Raw genomic sequence first — 20,820 nt, 5'->3', positions numbered from 1 at the left:
AAACCATTATTGTTGTGTTGGATTTCTCTCAATGCAATTCTATATACGCAAGTGTTTGTGTAAAATGATGTGGTGGGCTGCTCGAAGGACCTTGTTCTCCATTGATTTTGGCCCTAGGTGCTAAGATTACACAAATTGCAATTTATTTGTTTGGCCAACCGAAGCCAATGCAGGGAATCGCTTATATATCTGGCCACATCCCGTTCTCCTCCATGTCCTGCACTGATTAATATGTCTTGTGTTCTGTGTATTTGCCTTTGTGTTTATGTTTGCATTTAACTGGCAAACTGGATTGGAATCGCTTCGAAGGACCGATTCCACCCACTTCTCACCTGGCGTCCCATCCTTTAGAAACGGAACCCGAGACCGGATTGTGATATGCATGACCTAGACAAATATTGTGCGTTTGCAAGCACTTTGTCATTGGAGCTACGGCTACAGCTACATCTAGAACTACAGCTACCCGGCACCAATGGACACATTTGTTATTTTGAAATATTTTGTTGATTTTGCCGAAGAAGAGAAGAGTTTGCAGCAAGGTTTCACATTTGAGGTTTTCATTTGGCTAAAAGCGGACACTGCTGCACAACCCATTTCTCATTTCCCTTCTTTCTTCGCCGCAGTGAGTGACACACTAATTGTCCTGCTTGTTGTGCCCCCCAGATGCATTCACCATTTGCAATTGGTTTAACCTGGCGTATGAGTGATTTAATATTGAATTATGGCTTCTGATTTATTTCGCATTCACAATCTGTAATGGATTTATGTCTCCGTATTCCTTCTCTAGCTGTGTCTTCTATTCCTCTGATTTCTGATTGCCAAAAAAATAGGGCAGAAAAAGAATGTTAACGTAAATGCTAAAGCAATTGCAGCACATTTGCCGGACGGCACTTTGCCAAGAAAAATAAAGCCTTGCCTAGTTCTTGGCGCAGTCACCGAAATTACTGCTCTGGGGTGTGAACAAAATGCAAATATTACACAGCTCATTAAGCCTGAATTGGTTTTGGGATCCACGATTTTAGCGCCTCAAAAAAACTTGGCAACGTCGATTGCTTGAGCAAACTCAAAAGTGATTGGAAAAGTAAATATTTTCAGTGGGTTCGATTTTTGCACCAAAGTTAAAGTTTCTCATTCAATTTGATATAAGCTTTTTTCTAAATTTAAAAACACATAAAAAAATTTTAAATTCTGAAACAAGCCTATCCAAAATTGTTTCTCTTAATCTTGAAAGTTTTGATAAATATTTCTGCTCAAAAATCTTTGTAAATTTGTTTGTCTTTTATTTGAAATTTCAATCAAATGGCTATGCTATAAATTATATGTTTACTAAAGTTTATTTTATTATAATTTTAGAAAGATTTTCTTTTTGTTGTTTTAGGGAAAGCTAAACCATTAATCGGAAAATGAAATCTGTTTTCTGACTGTGATTTAAGATTATATTTTTACATTTTCTCTAAATTGTATAATTTAATCATAAGAAGCACACCTACACAAGGTAGCACCAGAAATCCCTATTCAATTGGCCTTCTCTTTCAGCCAGGTTTCCGAGGTCGTTTATTGCGGCCTCCAGTTAATTTATAATGCCCGACTTCAATGTTAATTTACGTTTAATGAATTTTAATTGGGCCCTTCCTAGTCCCAAAACCACAAACTGCCCGCGCTGCCACCCAACAAAATTGACAAATTACATTCGGTTCGCAGAGTCCCTTCTCTAAAGTGACGGCGAAAAATGGAGTTTGGCCAGGGCCCAGGACGTGGAGGACGAAAATGTCCTGGGCCTTTACCATTTCAGTTTATTTTGTCGACGTCTCTGTTGTTTGTTGTATTCTATTCTATTTCATTTTACTTTTTTTTTTGTAGGCTCGTACGCTTGAAAGGTCTAAAATCGCGTTCTTTGTGTATGTGTGTGTTTTGGCCTAATCAAAAATTTCAAACACGTTTTATATTGGCAACGCAAAAGTCATTTATTCAATTTGCAAACCAGTTTTACGTTGCGTAATCTAATCAAAAAGGTTGCGACTCCACTAGCTGGCGATAGGCGGCTGAACAGGGTCTACAAATGTATATGGCACTATATGGAAGCCGCTATATGGAGGTCCTTTGGCCGCCTGCCAAAATAACAGCCATGGGCCAAAGGGAAGGAACAGAAACAAAAATAAACAAAGTCACCAAAAAGTTCAAATGCCGAAAACTAAAATAGTGAAATGGCTGACGTCACGGAAAACATTAGTGCAACGCAGATTTACATCGGGAAAATCCATATACGAAAGATGGAGCACTGAAAAGCGATGCAAACATGTTATGAAAAGCATTACTCAATTAGGTTCTGTCTGTTGAAAACAGAAATTGAATTAAAATACTTTTTACGTTTGGACTAGGAGCTAACAAAAAAATTCGTGGCTTAGTTTATAAAGTGCCTTTAAAACTTTTAAGCAAGCAGTTAAAGAAAATATCTGTAAAGTATAAGGGATCATAATCATAATCTTTCCTTTGATAACAAAAGAATATAGTCGGGTAACCGAACGCACAAATACATTATCTCAAGAAATTTTTTTCATCTGGATTATTGAGAAATGCCCCTTCCTCGTAAATAGTCGTGAACTGTGATAAGAGATTCACAATGACCCTGACTTGTGATGTGCTGATCTTGAAGCAATTGCAAAAAGTAAAAGTAAAATGTAAAGTCAAAATACACATACATTTAGCTTGATCGTTCCTTTGATAAAAAAAGAATATAGTGGGGTAACTGAACTCAAAAGGTTAGGCAGGGTTTGTAAACCAACATCTATACTTGTGAGCACATCAATATGTTATAAACTCGAAATGAACTCATTAACATTTTCCATGGAAATAACATTTCCACATATGTACGAACGAGATTCCAAGTAAGCGAGAACCCTATCATATTTCTTAAGAATTGCAGTAATCTTTCCTTTCGATTTCCTTATGAGCAACTGATAAAGCGGTCGGATCTGGCGGATTCCTTATCAGAATGGTATAAATACAGTTCCCATTGCAGTAGCAGTCACAGTGTCTTCCAGCCTCTCAAGTTGAGTTAAAGATGTCGCCCAAATTCGCACTTGCAATCCTGCTCCTCAGCTGCGTTCTCCTGGGAATCGCCAATGCCCAGCAACAGTGGTACCCCCGCCAACAAACTTATAATCGCCCAAAGGTCAGTATATATGAGAGTAATGGAATACACATTTTAATGGAAGTGCATTAATGTATGATAGGTGGGTTCCCGAAACTTGGATGGAGGCGGCCCTTTACCGCCAAACTTCCCCCCACCATCCGGTGGACCTTTGGACGGAGGTGGTGTTAACCCGGATTGCATGCCCAATCAACTGGCCAGCGGCAATGTTGACAACAAGAGACCCAGACAGAGGCATTAAGTAGTGGGAAAAACATATAACTCAGAATATGAACAAGAGCTTTATATATTCTGGAGGAACCTAATGAAATTGATTTGGAATTCGTTTAAAAAAATGTTTCGCTGGCAATAAACATCTTAGAAACCAATTATAAACCCTATTTCACATATTTATTTTGTAACATTTTTGGGGCTTAGAAAACTACACAGGAAAAAATCACACAAGGAACGAATTGCTATTTGCATGGAAAATGCGGCTGGACCCATGCTCCCCCAGGGAATTAATAAAAAAAACCGTTTACAATTACCTTTCGTCCCTTAGTATTTAGTTTAGTAATAGACAAGTAGCCAGTTAAGGTACCAACTGTTGGCGAAATAAATAAATAATAAATAATAATGATAATAAAATGTATTAAGTATTTTTTACTCCCTTTGACCATTCTTTAAAATCGAAAAAAAGAAAAATAGAACGAGATAGCGCCTTAAATTATTCCGGGTAAGATATAGAGAGCAATATTCGAAAACTTCAAACAGAAAAGTTGAGCAGGTATCAAAATGGCAAACATACGAGTATCAAAGTGATTCGCCCTGTATCTATATAGATTTGAATTTCCTTAAAATGATCATCATATCTTATCAATTTTTTTTATCTTTGTACCATATGTCCGCATTTCTCGTGAATTTATTGTATGACGTCCAATTATTCCACACAATCCACTTAAATTTCGGCATGGCTTAAGGAAGTCCCTGGTGCCCCGACTGCGATAAATCGCAAAGCTCTTCCCCGGAATCGTGTGAATGCACTCGGCAACTGTCTGCTCTGAACCCATTCTGGTAGCCCATACCATTCCATTCCAGAGACAGGAATCGGGGGATCTACACCCTTTTGGACAGACGGACGTTGCCCGATTAGTGCTGCGAACATGAAAAACAGATATGCTAACGTGGCAAACAGCCGCAACAATCGGAGGTAGACCTGCCACGCCCACCTCAGAGCGCAAAGGGGCGGGGGGCCCCGAGCCAATAAAGTGTTTAACATTTTCGTCCGTACATTTTAATGGGGAAATGAAACAATTTGGGGTGCCAACGATGGTGGCTGGTGGTTGGGGCGTGGCATCCACGCCTACATGCAGATTAAGCGCGCATTTAACAATTTTACGCTGCATACATTTAGGCGACCGGCGGCGGCAGCGAAATCCTCAGCCGGAGTTTCCATTCACTCGTTTCACTTGCTGTTGCATCAATAAATTAAATGCAGATTTCCATTTTCGTACATGCGATGTATACGAGGGAAATGGGGAGCCCAGCCGGCCCATCCAGCCCAGCGAACTCGGTTCAATATCGCCAACCAGCTCGGCAGTTAGGAGTGCCAGGGAAATTGTTGCATGCAGTTAATTATTTTGCACAGGTTTTTGTGCATTGCAACTTCCACTTGCCCCGGCTACTAATTGAAATAAAACATGCCCGCATCCCAGTTTAATTAAATAAGACCAAAAATGGCCCGACTTCAACTTCGGCTGGCAATAATAAATTTCACTTTTAATTGCTGCGGAAATTGTATTATGCCAGCGAGTAAGGTGAAATGTCATTTACCGATTGCCCCACCTTCGGTTTTAATCAACTTGATGCCCCACTTTTCCGCAAATCAAATGATGAATTCCACGCTCAAAAGGAAAACTTGGGCGGAAGGCGTTGAGGAGATTCTTCGTTACCATTTTGCGGCAGGCATGAAATTTTTGGACAACATAGACAACAGGAAACCAGCAGGCACTCAGAAAAATAAATGTCTAGTCTATATACTTAGTTCTTTCCAAAATTATTGTAGTTTTTTTTTTAATTAGAATTAATACAATCTATAATCTTTATAGAATTTATTAAAATAGTTTATCCGGTGACTTTTGAGGCTTTTTTTGAGAACCTGTCTTTGTTATTGCCAGTTAGTACATTTAGTGATCCACAGCAATTACCTTCTCCAGATGGGGAAAATGGAAATGAAAAGCCTAACGGTGGGGTTACGCCCCCAGAAGGAGGTCCAAAAACTGGAGGAAATCCACCACCAGAAGGAGGTCCAAAGCTCGGAGGAGGTCCAAATCCTCCAGATGGAGGTACAAACACTTGAGAACCCCTGATCCACCTAAATTTCTAGTACCAAAGGGCTGGTAAAAATATTTAAATTTGAATAAGATCAATCTAACCCTTTAAGGGCATATGCTTGCGTTCTTTTTTTGAACTGGCTATTGGGGGTACTGATACGGGTACTGGGCATTTCTGGTTCTCAGAAGAATGCTGCTAAGAAGCAGAACAATCAGTGAAAAATTATGCGACATCTTTAGCCTGGCGATAGAAACTACATACGTGTTATATATTATTCAGCAACGTATTTATACATTTTTGATAAGAGACCAGAAAGGCTAATCAGTTTTACTAAGAAAAAGTGATGAATTACATTGAACTTTATAATCGGTGGTGATTAATGGTTACAACACTTTCCCATTGAATCAAGAAAATTAGATAATGTTAATTATTGCATTTAGCATGAAAAAACTAGTGTTATATTATTGCAATCTGTATATACTATCTTTGACCAAACTATTTTAAGGATAATAAATTATAATGCATTTTTACAGTGCACTGAGGAAGGCGGAAGAGAGATGTATATCGGATGAACCCCAATCTGGATAAGGTCCATTCAAACACACACACAGACATTTGGCAAACTCTTGGGCTAACCAAATCCAATTGGCCAACATTCGTATGCGATTTCAGAAACCAAATCTGGTAATGGAAGGGTGAGAATCGAGACCGGACTATACGTGTGATAAATAAGGCTTTCAGGGGGGCGGCAGTGGGTCAGGGGTTTTCCTACCTCAACGTTGTCCGTTTACCTGGCAGCCATTTTGGCCCCCCAAAAAACTTTCAGCTACCAAACTCCAGTTGGACAACAATTTTCCTTTCGCCATTCGCTTTTGCATTTTTTCTGCTTTTTGTGTACTGGTTTTGTGGTCTCCGCTTTCCTTCGGTTCGGTTTCGTCCCCAGCTTTTAGTGAAATTTGCATTTTGCTTGATTTACGGAAAGATTTGAGGCTATTGCAACGCAACTTTGATGTGTGTATCAATTTAGCCAAGTGTTAAGGTTAAGGATTCGGATTGCATTCGTCCGGGCTCCGCTTGTTGTTTGTCCTGGCAAACATTTAGTTATTGCATAGTGGAGGTTTTCCCGAAAGCGTACCGTTCAAGGAGTATCTAAGGAAACGGATGGGGATGTACAAACGCTGATGGAGTGACCGCATAGATAAGTCAATTGGCATTGCATCTGATTGCAGGTGTTCTGGGTGGAAATGGGAATGAAGATGTCATGTTTGGCCATCTTTTCCATTTTCAGGACTTAAATAGTAGAGATATATTTCATAGTTTATTGGTAGCTTTTAGTTTGCTTTTGACTGATCAAAGCTAGAACCAAATTATGCAATTTAATTATAGATGGAGGTATTTCTCCTAAACTGATAAAAAAGAGTAGTAAGTCCAAAGATTTCATATTATTCTTCATATTATTCATTCATTGCGTTTTTTATAAATATAAAATTAATTATCAATATTAATTATAACTATTAAATTATAGTTAACGTTAAGGTTCTAATCATTTATTTTAATATGAAGTTCCTTTTTTTAGTGACGTAACATGTTCAATTTTAATATGACTAAAATTCTGTCTAATATATTCTGCCTTGATTAAAATGTTTTAAAATTAAATCATGCATTTTAACATTTTCTGCTTTAAATATTTCGCTTTTATATTTAATTCAAAAATGAATACAATAAATGTTAATGCCTATCTTACTTTCTATAACAAATTTTACAGTGTTGTCCTTGTTGTTCTGTAGTACCTAGTTTAATTTAGTTTTTGAAAATTATTATTATTATTATTTTCTGAGTTTAAATTGGTCCCACGCAACGAAACAATGGTAGGTTTATAAATATTTCTTAATACGTATTTAAGGAAAATTTCTTCGCTGTCTTCGAATTTGATTGTTCATGCTTAAAGTTATAGCTGGCTCTGATTATAAACCTTGGTACGAATCATTTTTTAGATACTCCACCCTAAATGCGCATTAATTCCGCCGAAAAAACGTGCCATACTTTGTGGCTGTAATTTGCTTGAGCGCTCTTCTAACGACTTTTCTCGCAAAAGTCATAACCTGCCAGGCAGACAAACGCAGACGAACAAGCAAACAAACAGACAAACAAACAAACGACTTAAGTGCAAACAATTAAAAGACAAACAGCTCAATGCCGGCTCACACCCAGACACACTGGCTAACAAACAGCCACACATGCGGATGCGCAAACACGGAATCCGCAGGAGTTGGATGATTTTTTGGGCGCGACAGAGGAAAAGTTTTTTCCGGCGGCTCAAAAGTCGAGCCATGACATCTGAGTCAGAGTTTTAACTTTAGGGGCTTCTCTTTTTTACACACTTTGGCAGCAGAGATTGTAAATGAGAAGTTTGGCTGAAAAGTTGGGGGATTTCGAGAAGGCAGTGTCATAGGCAAGTGGTGAAGTTACAGGACATATATGTGTGATCTCCTGGAGGATTTCGTAAAGCTTAATAAATTAGAAAAGCTCTTTTTTGAAAGATATAAAAAAAATAATAAAAAAGAAAAATATACATTGAATATAATTTAATAAAATATATATTGGATTTGAGAAAATTAGTAATCTTAAAAGAAACGTATAATAAATCGAGTCGTATTTTTTTCTTTGTTTATTTGTTCTTGAATAACTTACTTTTAATTGAATCAAATTCTGCGTCCTAAGTACCAAGATTTGCTTGAAATTTATGGGGGACCAAGTGTTAAAAGAGTGTTTTTGTGGAAAATATGCTTAGCATTTAAATGGTATTCCCCTTTTTCCATTTTCTCAACCGTCTTTAGAGGACATTCAGGCGTAATTTTCCGAGAATGCCAGCCTTTTGTTGTATTAAAAAACCACCTCATTTCACTGCATATATTAACGTGTGTAAAACGTGTCAGAATCCGGGACTGTCTCTTCTTTCGACGCTGTCCTTGTCTCCTCGGGCATGTCATTCAATCATTTCTAGAGGTGGAGCATCACAACACATTCCTGGTAATAAAATGCCCGACAATCTGGCTCGTGCTGGAATTTGGAATTTTGATTTTTCAGGTAACGTCAACATGGGGCAAAAAAAATGGAAAGTGAGGGGGGGGGGCTAATCTCCCGGCGACCGCCAAACCGCACATTAGCTGGGGATGTGCTGGCAATGCTTTGCAAACATTTGGGCCTGACAGCGGCCAAAAAATCGTGCATTGACGATGATAACGTGCTGGACCCAGCTGACATCGCCACGTCCATCGACCGACGACCGACGACCGTCGACCATTGGTCCCTGCATATTCACGCCGCATTAGCGCTCGGTGGCCAGCGTTCCGGGCCTGCAAAACCCGGACACAGAGCGGTGCATTTGGGTTTGGTTGGGGTTTTTGGGTTTCGGGTTTCGGGTTTATGGGGTTGTGACTCCCCCGGGCCAACGCTGCTGCTCCGCCTCGGTTGATGCTTTTGACACGATCTACTGATTTCCGGAGTGGGGGGGGGTTCGGTTTGGCCGCCTCTGCCAACTTGCGAGCTTAACGTATGCTAATCGGCTTGTTTGGCTCAGGTGGGGCACATGCACATGCAGATGCAGATGCTGATGCAGGTGATGTCGCTGTGAAATGCATCAAATGTCTGCGGCAAGGAGCCAGCGAATAGCCATCATATCTGCAATGAGCACCGGGAAACCGGCTTCATTCTTTTTATTATAGTATCTATTCTTCATTACATTTGAAAAATTGTCACCATTGAATCAGAGTTTCACTCATTTAGGGGTCCGAACAAAAGCGTGTGCACTCGAGTTGAAAAAAAAATCATTTCAAATTAAGTTTTTTTTGGTGTATATGTGAGACTTATAGAATTTTAGAGGGCAGTTTTGCTGAAATTCCTCGTTTGTGTAGAGGGTATAGCTCGAAATTGTTACTTAAAAAACAACATTTTATGTAATTTTTCCTATGACATGGTCCTCAACTAGTAACTATCATTATTAATAAAATATACCTTTCTAAAAAATAAAGAGGCTTAAAGAACTTAAAACTTCTAAATTAAAAGCAAAAATTTTCAAATTATACAATTTAAAAAAAAAAAAAAACAAAACTTAGATCACACCAAATAGTATATGCTAAACGTATCCTGGTGTAAGAACAGCTTTTAATATACGTACACGTCATTTTAATTATAATTATAAATGTTATTATTAGTACCTACTTTGATTTACACTTTAGTAGTTATTAAATAGCAAGCAAGCATTTAAAAGCAAGTAAATTTGTGCCCCCTCTAACAATCTGACGGGCGGAAAAAATAATATCTTTTATTAGCATAATGAAGTCATAAACATTGCAGCAGTTAACCCGCAAAGTCAACAAGTCAACAGCACCAGATAAAATCATCAGTCGTCCACATTAACTTCAATTCGCTCCCTCGCACACGCACCGCTACATTCCTGCATCCTTGCATCCTTGCAGTCCTTCCTCGCCCGATAAGCGATCGCAAAAAAATGGGGGAGCGGCATTCTGCCCATTTACATGCAGCGCAGGCAGGGCGGAAACGGAAGTGCCGAGGCAGCTCTGAAATAATATCAAAAATGGCTGCCGGAGGCGGCAACAAAAAGTTGCAGCTGGTCACAAATCATCTTAGGAGCTACGTGCTGCAGCCGATGCCAGTGTTGTAAAATGCTAACGAGCCCCGGCAACCTTTGTTGTCCTGCCACGCCCACAGTGCCGTTCACTCCTCCCCCGCCCATCGTCCCTAGTCCTATCCCCATCGTCATCATTATCATCATCATCATCGTCGTCGTCGTCGTCGTCCTTGTCGTTGTCGCCGATGTCGTCGCTTTGAGTGACTTTGGCATGAATGCGGAAGGTGCCCGGCAACTAATTTAGCTGCCTTTGCAAAGTCAGCGGCATTTCATTCCCGGGATTATCCAAGGCGTTCTCGGAAAAGGATTCTCAAAGGAAACTTTCAGAAGCGTGCGTAGGTTAAGCTCTTCCTGGAAATCACGTGTAACAATAGATTTATGCTTAAGGCAAAAATAACCAATATAGTGCTGCCACTAAAAATGTAAGGATCTGAATTAAAACGAAAAAGAAGATATAATAATATATTTTGATGTACAAAAAACAAATATATTTTCCAAAAATGTAATTTAAACAGTGTTTCGCAAAAAAAAAAGCAAAGATCATTCCTGAAAAGATATAAGCATTGACAAATATACCTATATTATATTTTAGACTAACAATTTTTCCATATAATATAATAGGTACAATTATTTACTTACTTATATGTTTTCCATCAATTTTTCAAAGCCGAATAATTAAAAGTTTGGTTAAGGTAAACCCCACATTTATTTTCAAATAATATATATGATTTCATGTATAATCTTGATTTGGAACAATAAAGAATTTTTCAACGTCTATCATAAGATGATTAGATTTAAAATTATTAACAGCTTTAAGATTGAATAAAATAATTTAAAACATTTTTGTATTTGGAATAACTTTGGTCATGGGTGAAATCAGAATATGTTTTGAATACGAAAACATATATTTTTAAGGCTAGCTTTATAACAATTCCTAATTACGGGATCCTAACTTGGGATTTCGAAGTGCTGACTAGTTGATTTTAAAGAAAATACAAATTATGTCTGATTGTTAAAACAATGTTTATATGGATTTCCATGACTAACCGCCTCTTGGTGAAAGTGTTTCCCGGAATCTGGGGCCACGGCAAGCGTCTGCATCTCAGTTTCAGCGAGGAGCAGCTGCTGGCACCTGTGAGCTGCTCGGGCAGCAGTTGCAGGCTGCAACTATAAAATACCAATTTACTCCGCATGCAGTTAGTACACTTTCTTGGCAACGAGACCCGCCCGCCTGCCAGCCGCACCATCCCAACCCCAACCCCGATCCCGAGCCCGATTCCGATTCCGGCTGGCATTCCCTGGCTCCTTGGCCCGGATCTGGTGGGGATGTTGATGCTGGGAATGCCAGGGGTTGCTAGGGGGTGCCGAGTGTGTGCGGATGGGTTTTTCGCTCTGCTCTCTGGGCTTTCTTTTAGCCGGAGCCATTTTATGTATTTTTATGGTAGGTTGCAGCCACTGACGCTGCTGCCGCTTGGCCCGGAAAGCGGAAACCGAAAATTGCTACTTATTATGTTACTAACTTTGTGTTGCCTCCTTTTGCCCTCCTCCCAACTCCTTCTGTGTGTCTGTGTGTGTGTGTGGAGAAAGCCCGTTGTTGGCTGGTGTGATAATGTCAGGTTTTGTTAAAATTAAATTGCATGTCTTGCTGCGTTGAAGTTAAATTATGGCCTCCCAGGGTCGAAGGTGTGGCATTCAACTTTACATCTCCAACTGGGAATAGTTTCTCGAAAACTTTTTTCACCTCGACTAGCATTCAACTTAAAGCCGTCCATAGAAACAGGACACCCGAAAATTTCATTGGGACATCAAAAAATTTTTTTTTAAATCTCATGTAGATTTTATATTCTTTTTTTTTTGTGGGACATTTTCGGATTTATTTTCCGCAGCCCCCCAGCGGGGCAGCAGAAATATAACATTTTTTGCGTTTCACCGCAAACAGTATGCAACAGATTTTTTCTTAGCCACATGGTGCCGGGACAAAAACAGTCGCCCATTTTGGCGAGCGCGCTCCAGCGCCAAAATGTATGCAATGTTTCCTTTTACTTGCCTTTTTTCCTTTTTTTTTTAGTTGACTGCGATAACCACACGCTGTGATTTTTACCGGCATTACGAAATATTAACAGCATACAGCAAACATAAGAAAGACGATATTTCCTTTTTAAGACAGCCCAGAACTAAAGGAAAGAGGAAAATTTGAGTAATGGCTGCTTGATGCCCCAGAGACTAGCTTTGTGGTAATGCACTTGTCTTAGAAATTCCTGTTCCTTGCGAATTTAAAGTTCAAATTACTTGTGGTACAAGACAGCAATTAAAATTGGTTTTAAGTGATTCTGAAGAAGACAACTTTCGGGTAGTCAAAGTAAACTTTATATCTGTAATTAATAACAGAACATGCTAGACATGGGCAAAGCAAAATATCAAATTATGCCATTTTCCTCTGGCCAAAATGATTGAGGAGCTGAGGAAATAATAACAGTTTGTGAACGAAGTCCTTCAAGTTCAACTTATTTCCAGAACTTAAAGTAAACCAAATAATACATTCATACCAATGAACTAATGAAATATATTATTTATTAAATAATGAATGTATGTTCTGTCATGTGGATGGATCTAAGAGCCAAACATGTTTGTGCTGTATAAAAAGTAAATTTAGGTTTGCATGTTTGCTCAACAATTAAAATGTAGCCGATCCATCATCGACTATACTTGACCTTGGTAATGAGAAAACCTCTTGGAATTCCATTTGAAAGAGTGTTTTCTCCAAGCCATCAACCCTTTGCCCGTAGCAGCTTTGGCCAACATGAAAAACAACACGTTCCCTGGCAATAAATCTTGGCCGACTAGCATTTTGCACGTATGGGGAAGGAAGGAAAACACGAGAGACAATTTAAGACAGACAGGAGACATGTCGCATTCCTTGGCAGTTTCTTATTTTATTTTTTTGAGTGTATCTCTGTGACCTTTGGCCAACGGGGGAAATGGTAGACAAATATGGCCACTACAATGCGATGAGGAAAATGGCCTCAATGAGCCATAACGTTTTCCATTTTCAATTGGAAATTCCAGCACGCCATACAGAGTTCGTCCTGTAATTTATTGGCTTCCCAGCCGAATCGTTTCACATGTATATGCCGAACACTCCGAGCCAGGACCCACCAAAGTGTCCCCATATTTGCTGCTCCAGGCAGGGCAAACATTAACGAATGTTCAACTACCTCCGTATCAATATCAGTTCACTTTTCTCCTTTCCCGGGCGTGTATCTCTAAATTGAGTACGTGTTGTTCTAGCTGTTGAACGTGTTTCGGTAAGTACTTGGGCCAACATCCAACACGTGTGAGTGTGTGCGTGTGTGTGGAGGGCGCCTGGAAGTTGGCAACATATTTCTTTCAGTTATATGGATTTCCAAACGTGTCTGATTGCCCTCTAATGGCATTTTATTGCATTTATTAAAAAGAACTTAAGAGCTTTGGGCTAATACCAAAATCCGCAAATTAGATGCTTAAATGGAATTGTTTTAAGGGGTTCCAAAACACCCCAGGCGCACAAAATTACATTATGTTCACAAGAAATAAAAGCATAAATTTATTTTTGACTAGCTAGGCAATAAAAATCTTCAGAAGGCCTATACATTAGTTTCTCCATCTAAAAATACAACTTCAATCTGTTTAAATCCTATTGAAATTATTTTTGCATAGATAGATTAAATAACAATTATTTAAACCTTTTTGAAGCCATGGCGGTTATACGCCTTAGATTTTTGGTTAAGTCAACACGACTACATTTATTCACATAATTAAATACTTGTAAATTTTGGGAACTCTCTCTAAGGCGCACACTTATTATTTTAAAACTGTTGTTTTTGAACACCTTAATTACTCAATTTCGAGCCCCAGTCAAATTGGTAATACTCAAAAATTTAGAAATCTTTCGAAGAGAACCCAACCTCCTTTTACGATGTGGCAGAACCACTAAGAGTGTTCGCCGAAGGATAATGCGACCGCATCAGCATGCAACGCTCCCTATCGATGAACAGGCTGCGCCTCTTGAGCATTATTTCCCGTTCGAGGCGGGCTCGTGAGCTGACCAGATCCGTCTTGACCCGCTCCGCCTCCTCCAGTTCATGGAGCAGGGCCGAAACGCTGCTCTGGATGGTATGAACGCCATCGATGAGTTCCTGCTGGGCCAAATCCCGGCAGTTCTCCACATTGGGCCTATAGCTGCGGTTGTCCATGCGCGTTTGGGCCACCTTCATGGAGGCATCAAAGGATGCAATGCGGCGCTTCATCTGCTCAATGCGGTTCTCCACATCCGCTAAGCCCTGCAGGATGTTCTTCAAGTCATTCTCGAAACGCTGCACCGCCTCCTGGGTGCAATTGATCCTGGAGGTCAGGGCCTTCTCCACCACATCGGCCTGCGTGCGAATATCCCTGGCCGCATTCATCAGGGTCGAGTTGAGTGTATTCCGCAGGGTCACTGATTTGAGGCGACACTTCTCACATTCGTCCAGGGTCTCCATGCTGAAGTGCTCCCAGTACTTTTCGGAGGCCTGTTCCGGTGGCTGTCGCACAGCTCCCGGTCGAAACATAATAGTCCTGGAGCTATTGTTCAGTCCGGTATTTTGGGTATCAATCTCGTAGGCCTCCTTTTTATCACTCCAATCGTATTCAAGACGCTGACGAGCCGTGCGATTCTCCACCTGCTGGGTATTGAAGTCATCCAGTGTCTTCATCAACAGCCTGCGAATCTCGGCTATTAAAGCCAACTCGTTGACCAGCTCTTCCTCCACCTGATCGCGAACCAGTTCCGTATCCGGCCTCGTCGCCCGCTTCTCAATGCACTCCTTGGCAATCGACTCGGGCACACCCAGAACCACCATGGACTTCCTCAGCTTAATGCGCTCCACCTCCATTGTGGAGATCTCATCGGCCATTGCCTTGATGGCATTCTCCAGCGTGTTCTTCCATTTGCCAATCAGCTGAGAACGGATCCTCAGCTTGTCGGTGGTCTCATTCTGCGACTTGGCCACCAAAGCAGAGAGTCTCAAGAACTCGGTGGTCGAACTGAAGCGGTTTCTGTGGATTAGGATTGGAAGAGGGATTACTGCAAGTCCTGACAATCTGAATCTGTATCCTTACTTATCCGCCCTGCCCAGACTTCCGTTGACCACCTGCACTGTCTCATGGTTCCTAGTACGCCACTCGTTGGGACTGTACCGTGTGATTGAGTAGCGATCCACAACGGGTCGTGTTCCCGTAATACCCGCCATTGGACTCCAGTCCACCTTGCCAGAAGCCCAGGGACCGATGGGACCCATGGGCATCAACTGGTCCTTGTGGGGCAGCTCATCGCCCTGCTGGGGCAAATAGCATGGCGGATTTCGCAGGTCATCCGCTTCAGGATCCATTGTACGCTGAAAAAATGGTCACAAAAAATCATATTACATGTATAAATTCACTATTGGAAATCAGTTAATATCCTTAACTTCATGCACAAAAACTTAAAGATCCCTGTGGTCACATATCCTTTTGGTATTTTCAAATAAATATTAACACTCAGCTATAATTTAAATTAATAAATATTAACTAAATATTGAAAAATTACATCCATTTGATTTCACTGTGTTCGATAATTTTTTCTGAAATTACTCTAAATTAGAGCTACAAACTACTTAATATTCGAAGTTTAAACTGCATCGTTTCGAACAACTTGTTCCAGTTTTTTAAGGAATTTAAATGAAAGCATCCTTTTCCGATATGTGTGCTTTTGTTTTACGCCAGATGGTATTTTTTGATAAATATTTTTAACACTCACAGCAAATTGCATCTCCTCCATTTTCACAGGCCTTTGTGATTGTTTGTATTGCTCAGCCCGAATGTCGGCCATTTGCATCTGCTGCTGGTCAACTCCCGCCTGAAGGTCTCCCTGTAGCTTCTGGTGATCCTGGGCGGCACCCACGATATTCATCACCAGGTGTTGCTGGGCAGCTTCATCGGGGTGAGGGGTCAAGCCCACGAGGGCGGGCTGCGGTGGTTTCTTCAGGCGATGGGAGGGTGGTTCAGTCGGCAGAGGACAGATGAGCGGGGCCGGACAAGCCGATCCAGGATTCAACTCGATGGTCTTGCCGTTACATTCGGCACTCGTCACCGGCGACTTTTTTTCCAAGCAATTCATCTTTAAGAAGCTTTAAACTTGTAACTTGTAAAACTACAAAAAAATCAGATGGAGTGTAAGAAGCAACGATTGTGTTTCGTTTGGTGTTTGGGGACAGACTAAAACTGAAAATTTGAAATGCTTGTTTGAAGGTAGCAAACAAATGAAAAAGGTTGCTGGGTTGCTACATTGCTAAGTTCGGCTTATTGGCAACGGTTACTATATTTTATTTAAGGGATAAAATGGGATTGGTATTTTTGTTGACCATTGATATGTCTAGGGTAGCTAGGGCTCAGAAATACATTACAATCCAGTAAGAACGAAATAAATATGCACTTCTTTAACTTTATTTTGAAACCATTTAACGTCAAACAAGAAATATAATATTATAGCCCTCCGAAAAAGGCACTTACTTTTGTACACCTTGGTACACTTGCCCACTAATAACTACAAATTTAGAAGAGACCGAATTTCACTTGGCCATGTTCTGGAAAAACATGATGGAGAACTCGAGGACATTGCTGGGCTTGTATCGCAGCAGATTGAGGACGTAGTCCTGCATGAAATCGGCCAGCTGCGAGTTGCTGCTCAAATAATTGGTGGCGTTTTCGTAATTTAGGGCCTTGAGTTCCCGGAACTTCCGGGCCAGCTGGTCGTTTTGGCGCCAACACAGTTCCAGCTTGGGCAGGATGGGCTCCTTTCGCTTCGGCGGCATGCAAGCGGCGTGCAGGAGGTAGTTGTAGCCCCGCCAGTAGTGAAGGACAATGCGTCCCTCGGGGGTCATGAAGGTCTCGGCCACATCTTGCAGCTCATCGTTAAAGCACTGCTGGGTGAAGATCTGCACGACATTCTTGTAAGTGCGATAGAAGATGCGCACTACCTTGCGTTCCTTAGAAACCACCAGATTGCATCTAAGAACTCGACCATACAGGTTCATGGTGTAGTACTCGAAGGTGCCCACGAAGTTGTTGCAGATCAGGTGCCGCATAAGCAGCATGATGCCACCATCGAGGACGAAGACATGGTCGCGATCCTTGATATCGATGCGAGCCTTGAAGCGCTGCACCTCCTCGTTGATTTTGGTTTCTCGAATGGCGGTGAGCATCAAATCGGCATGATTCCTTAGCTCCAAGGTCTTCTCCACCCGCGTGTTATCGATTCGATCGAACTCTGACCTCTTCTCGCAGATCAGCAGGAACTTGTCATCGTACTTGCCCTTCAACTGATGGCCACACTCCACCATCCCCTTGCCCTTCTTCATCTCGCTGCTGCTGAAGATGACGTAGCCATCAAAGGACTCTTCAACATTCAGGCAGAACCGCCCAATCTGCTCCAGTTCGCGCTCGAAGAAGATCTTTAGGTTCTCGTTTAACTTGCAGTTGGTATTCCGCAGCTTCGAGATGAACAACTGCTCCTTGAAGATCACTGCCTGTTTGGTGGGCAGGAATTGCTTGGGATCGATGCCCCAGTCGCACTCCTTGAACTGATCATCGGAGGGCTCGATGGGTCGCAAAAGGGCCGAGATGATGCTCGACACACTGATCTCGTCCTGGGCATCCAGTTTGTCCAGCTCCTCGCAGGCATCGTTGGCGGCTCTTTTCTTGTCCGGATCTCGGAACTGGTCCAGGTCACAGGTCACGAAGAGCGGTGGATCCAGTCGCAGTTCCTTTTCTTTTCTTTCAGCATCTGCAGGGACCAATTTAATGTTGGTAGCCCTCTGAACTGCATGGTAAACCTTACCCATTTTCCGGGTTTTTACAATCAAATTTTTTCGGTTTCCTTGATCAAATTTTCAAATTTTCTGTTTGCCTAGTTTATGTATGCGAGTGTCATCAGAAAAAGTTTTGACTCACAGCTAGCAGGATTTATTTGAAATATGTAAAGGTTAAGGGTTTCTAACCAGGGATATATCATTAAGAATATGTACTATATTTACAATAAGGAGTACTGTAAACCATTACAATATTTACCTAAGAGGATTATCATTTTAAACTAGGACAAATTAGATATCATTTTCATTCTTGTATAATTTACGAAACGTATTACACTTAAAACCAGATACAACTACTAGTTATGTTTTGGTATTACTTACCATATCTCAAGAAAATGTCAAGGAAATGTTTAATTAAATGCATATATTTCTGGCATATCCAAAACAATCCCATTTTTAATACCTTTGTTGCCGTACTGGCCGAGAACTTGACTTGGCAATTAGTCGGAGCATCTAAGTAACGCTCTCCGGGAACTTCCTCAAGTGAGCAACTCTGAAGAGGCCCCGGGGCTCTACGATGCCATCAAAATTGGCGCTGTTGCAGGCGGAAGGAGCAGAAGAATGCCTGACATGCTCCTCAACTAATTGCAAGGCCAACAGCCCTTCAGACGACTTAAAGAGCGACAAAGAGCATGTTACTGCCTGCCGGAGTTTGGGGGACTGACAAGTGTAAATAAGGACGAAAGGACGATTTCGTGTGACTGTGTGTGTGCTGTGGCGACTGTAAGCGAATGGCCAGCAAATAAAAGGGTCGCCGGACGAAGGACATGCTCATTGTTGTTGGCTCATTAAAAGGCAAGAAGCGTGTGCGAATATAAACAGTTAAAGGTGGCACGAACCAAGGACCTCTCACACACACACACACGTGCACGTGCCAGGATAAAAGGCGGTACAAAGGGTGAACAATAAATAAAATGACCGGCCTTCGAGGCCGAGCAATATTAAATTTGTTATTAAGCTTGTAATTATTTGCTGAGCCGGAAATGTAGGCATCTGCCCGCTGCCGCTCCTTTAATTTAACAACGCGAATTACGCCCGATGAAAATGAAAATATAAATAAATTATGCAAAAGACAAAGACAATGCGATTCTTTTTTGTTTTTTTATTCCTTTCACTGCCTTCCATTCAGGCTGGAGATCTCTCGTTGTCCGCCTATTTCACAGTCAAGTAGGTTTTGAAAGAGAGGATGCTCAAAAGGACAAAGGAGCTCCAAGGCCTCAAGCGAGGACCGAGTCTTGAGTTCTTTCCCTGCACTGAACAAATAAATATGATCGTCAAATAGGGCTTATATGGTGATCATTAACTTAGTTGCATAAGTTCGTTAAAAGAACACTTAACTTGGCTTTGCAATTTTGAAGGTAAGGGTGCCTAAAACCATGCTACAAAATATTTGAAATTCTACCGTCTTTTATTAACTGCCTACTTTGAATTATTTTTTGCATTTCTTATAAGGGCTATTATAATAATTCGTAATTACTTTATATAGGGGAGTGCCACACAACCCACTAGGATTTTGAAATCACTTACATATGTCATATAAGGTGTTTAAAAGTATGCAGTGAATTCTGAGTCGTCTTTCTGAATGAGTTCGTTATTCATCTGAGTTTACTTTAAGACACTAAAATGTCTTTAAAAAGTGATTTCAAAGCCATGGTGATTTGTGTGGCATCCCCATTAGTATTTAAATTACTATAATATAGAATATTCTTAACCGATATTCTCGCAGTGCCCTTACTTACGCTGGAATTCTCATTAATTTGTTATGCATTTCTCTCTACGCTACGCGTAAATTAACTACAATTGTTTCTGTGCGACGTCCACTTACATTTAATCTCCGTCTTCATCTCCACACACTTTTCATTCGTTTGGGGCCATTCATTGCGCATTCATTTCAGGCCTCGTTCATTTCCTTTGCATTTGTTTTGCATTTCTCGTCATTGTTCGCCCTTTAACCTGACCTACCTCCCTCCCACGGCCACGCCCACTGCCCCGCCCCCTGAGTGCTAAAATAAATCAAATGTACGAGTGTGTGTGTGTATGAGGCCAAAGAGGAACTGACACAAAAAAACCAACTAAAAAAGCGAAAACAAATCTTAAATGAAAATTGTAACCGCTGCGGCTGTGCAAAAAGCCATTGGGAATCCGTTGGGAATGGGGAAAAACAGCGGGGAGAGATGGGAAAACTGTTGGTAATCTCCAGGCCCACATGTATCGGGCTTGTGGGTTTTGGATTGCGGATTGGGTGGCGGTGTGGGCTTAAGGGTCAGTAATAAATGTCATGATATGAAATTTATTTACGCGCTACGAAAAACCAAAGCAAAGGAATGCAATAACAACAGAGCCAAGGACCAAGGACCAAGTACCAAGAACAAGAATCGGAAGGACAGTGCCATTTCTATGGCATGAGATTCTTCTCATACACATACAATACAAACTTTGGCCAAATCGCCAAAGACAATTAAAATGGTATGCCAAAGAAGAATGCCGAAGGGCTGAAAAGAATGATAGAAAACCCTGATTCAAACTGGCTATTGAAATGGGGAGATAATTGCTAAACGCTGTGGAAACCAATATTTTTAATAATATTACATGCGCGTCAGGAATATTATGATCAACTTAAGTCATGTGCCAGTAACTCACAAAACGAGGTTCTTTTTTACACATTTAATAAAAGCTACTTCAGCCGTTTTTTAAAAGTAGGTTTCATACTTCAAGTTTTAGTTTAACAAAAGGTCGAATTTAAGTTTTAAATGTAGAAAGTCAGTGTAAATAAATAATTCATA

General features: G+C 40.9%; 3 protein-coding genes across 3 annotated transcripts; 1 reads left to right on the top strand and 2 right to left on the bottom strand.

Annotated features, from left to right (window-relative positions):
- The first annotated feature begins 3,014 nt into the window (after positions 1 to 3,014).
- On the top strand, positions 3,015 to 3,526 carry LOC108011293 (uncharacterized). Its single transcript, XM_017076402.4, has 2 exons — positions 3,015 to 3,172; positions 3,234 to 3,526. Exons 1-2 carry the CDS (start codon positions 3,062 to 3,064, stop codon positions 3,390 to 3,392), a joined length of 270 nt encoding a protein of 89 aa, XP_016931891.1. The 5' UTR covers positions 3,015 to 3,061; the 3' UTR covers positions 3,393 to 3,526.
- A 10,346-nt stretch (positions 3,527 to 13,872) lies between these two features.
- Positions 13,873 to 16,395, bottom strand: Tektin-A (Tektin A). Its single transcript, XM_017072508.4, has 3 exons — positions 15,928 to 16,395; positions 15,252 to 15,526; positions 13,873 to 15,188 (listed from the first exon to the last, which is right to left on the bottom strand). The coding sequence occupies exons 1-3, from the start codon at positions 16,285 to 16,287 to the stop codon at positions 14,066 to 14,068; spliced, it is 1,758 nt and encodes a 585-aa protein (XP_016927997.2). The 5' UTR covers positions 16,288 to 16,395; the 3' UTR covers positions 13,873 to 14,065.
- A 202-nt stretch (positions 16,396 to 16,597) lies between these two features.
- LOC108009912 (uncharacterized) lies at positions 16,598 to 18,027 on the bottom strand. Its single transcript, XM_070994404.1, has one exon. It carries the CDS (start codon positions 18,008 to 18,010, stop codon positions 16,739 to 16,741), a length of 1,272 nt encoding a protein of 423 aa, XP_070850505.1. The 5' UTR covers positions 18,011 to 18,027; the 3' UTR covers positions 16,598 to 16,738.
- Between the last annotated feature and the right edge of the window lie 2,793 nt (positions 18,028 to 20,820).

The sequence above is a fragment of the Drosophila suzukii genome, chromosome 2L (genome assembly GCF_043229965.1).
Source record: "Drosophila suzukii chromosome 2L, CBGP_Dsuzu_IsoJpt1.0, whole genome shotgun sequence".
Taxonomy (NCBI): domain Eukaryota; kingdom Metazoa; phylum Arthropoda; class Insecta; order Diptera; family Drosophilidae; genus Drosophila; species Drosophila suzukii.
The sequence above is the reverse complement of the archived record's forward strand: the minus strand, read 5'-3'. Positions and strand labels throughout refer to the sequence as shown.

Bases quoted from the DNA above. Each gene is read 5' to 3' on its own strand.
- LOC108011293 (XM_017076402.4), top strand. From the start codon at position 3,062: ATGTCGCCCAAATTCGCACTTGCAATCCTGCTCCTCAGCTGCGTTCTC. The intron at 3,173-3,233 runs GTCAGTATATAT...AATGTATGATAG, and splicing joins AAACTTATAATCGCCCAAAG to GTGGGTTCCCGAAACTTGGA.
- Tektin-A (XM_017072508.4), bottom strand. From the start codon at position 16,287: ATGAATTGCTTGGAAAAAAAGTCGCCGGTGACGAGTGCCGAATGTAAC. The intron at 15,527-15,927 runs GTGAGTGTTAAA...CCATTTTTTCAG, and splicing joins TGGAGGAGATGCAATTTGCT to CGTACAATGGATCCTGAAGC. The intron at 15,189-15,251 runs GTAAGGATACAG...CCTAATCCACAG, and splicing joins AGTCTGGGCAGGGCGGATAA to AAACCGCTTCAGTTCGACCA.
- LOC108009912 (XM_070994404.1), bottom strand. From the start codon at position 18,010: ATGGGTAAGGTTTACCATGCAGTTCAGAGGGCTACCAACATTAAATTG.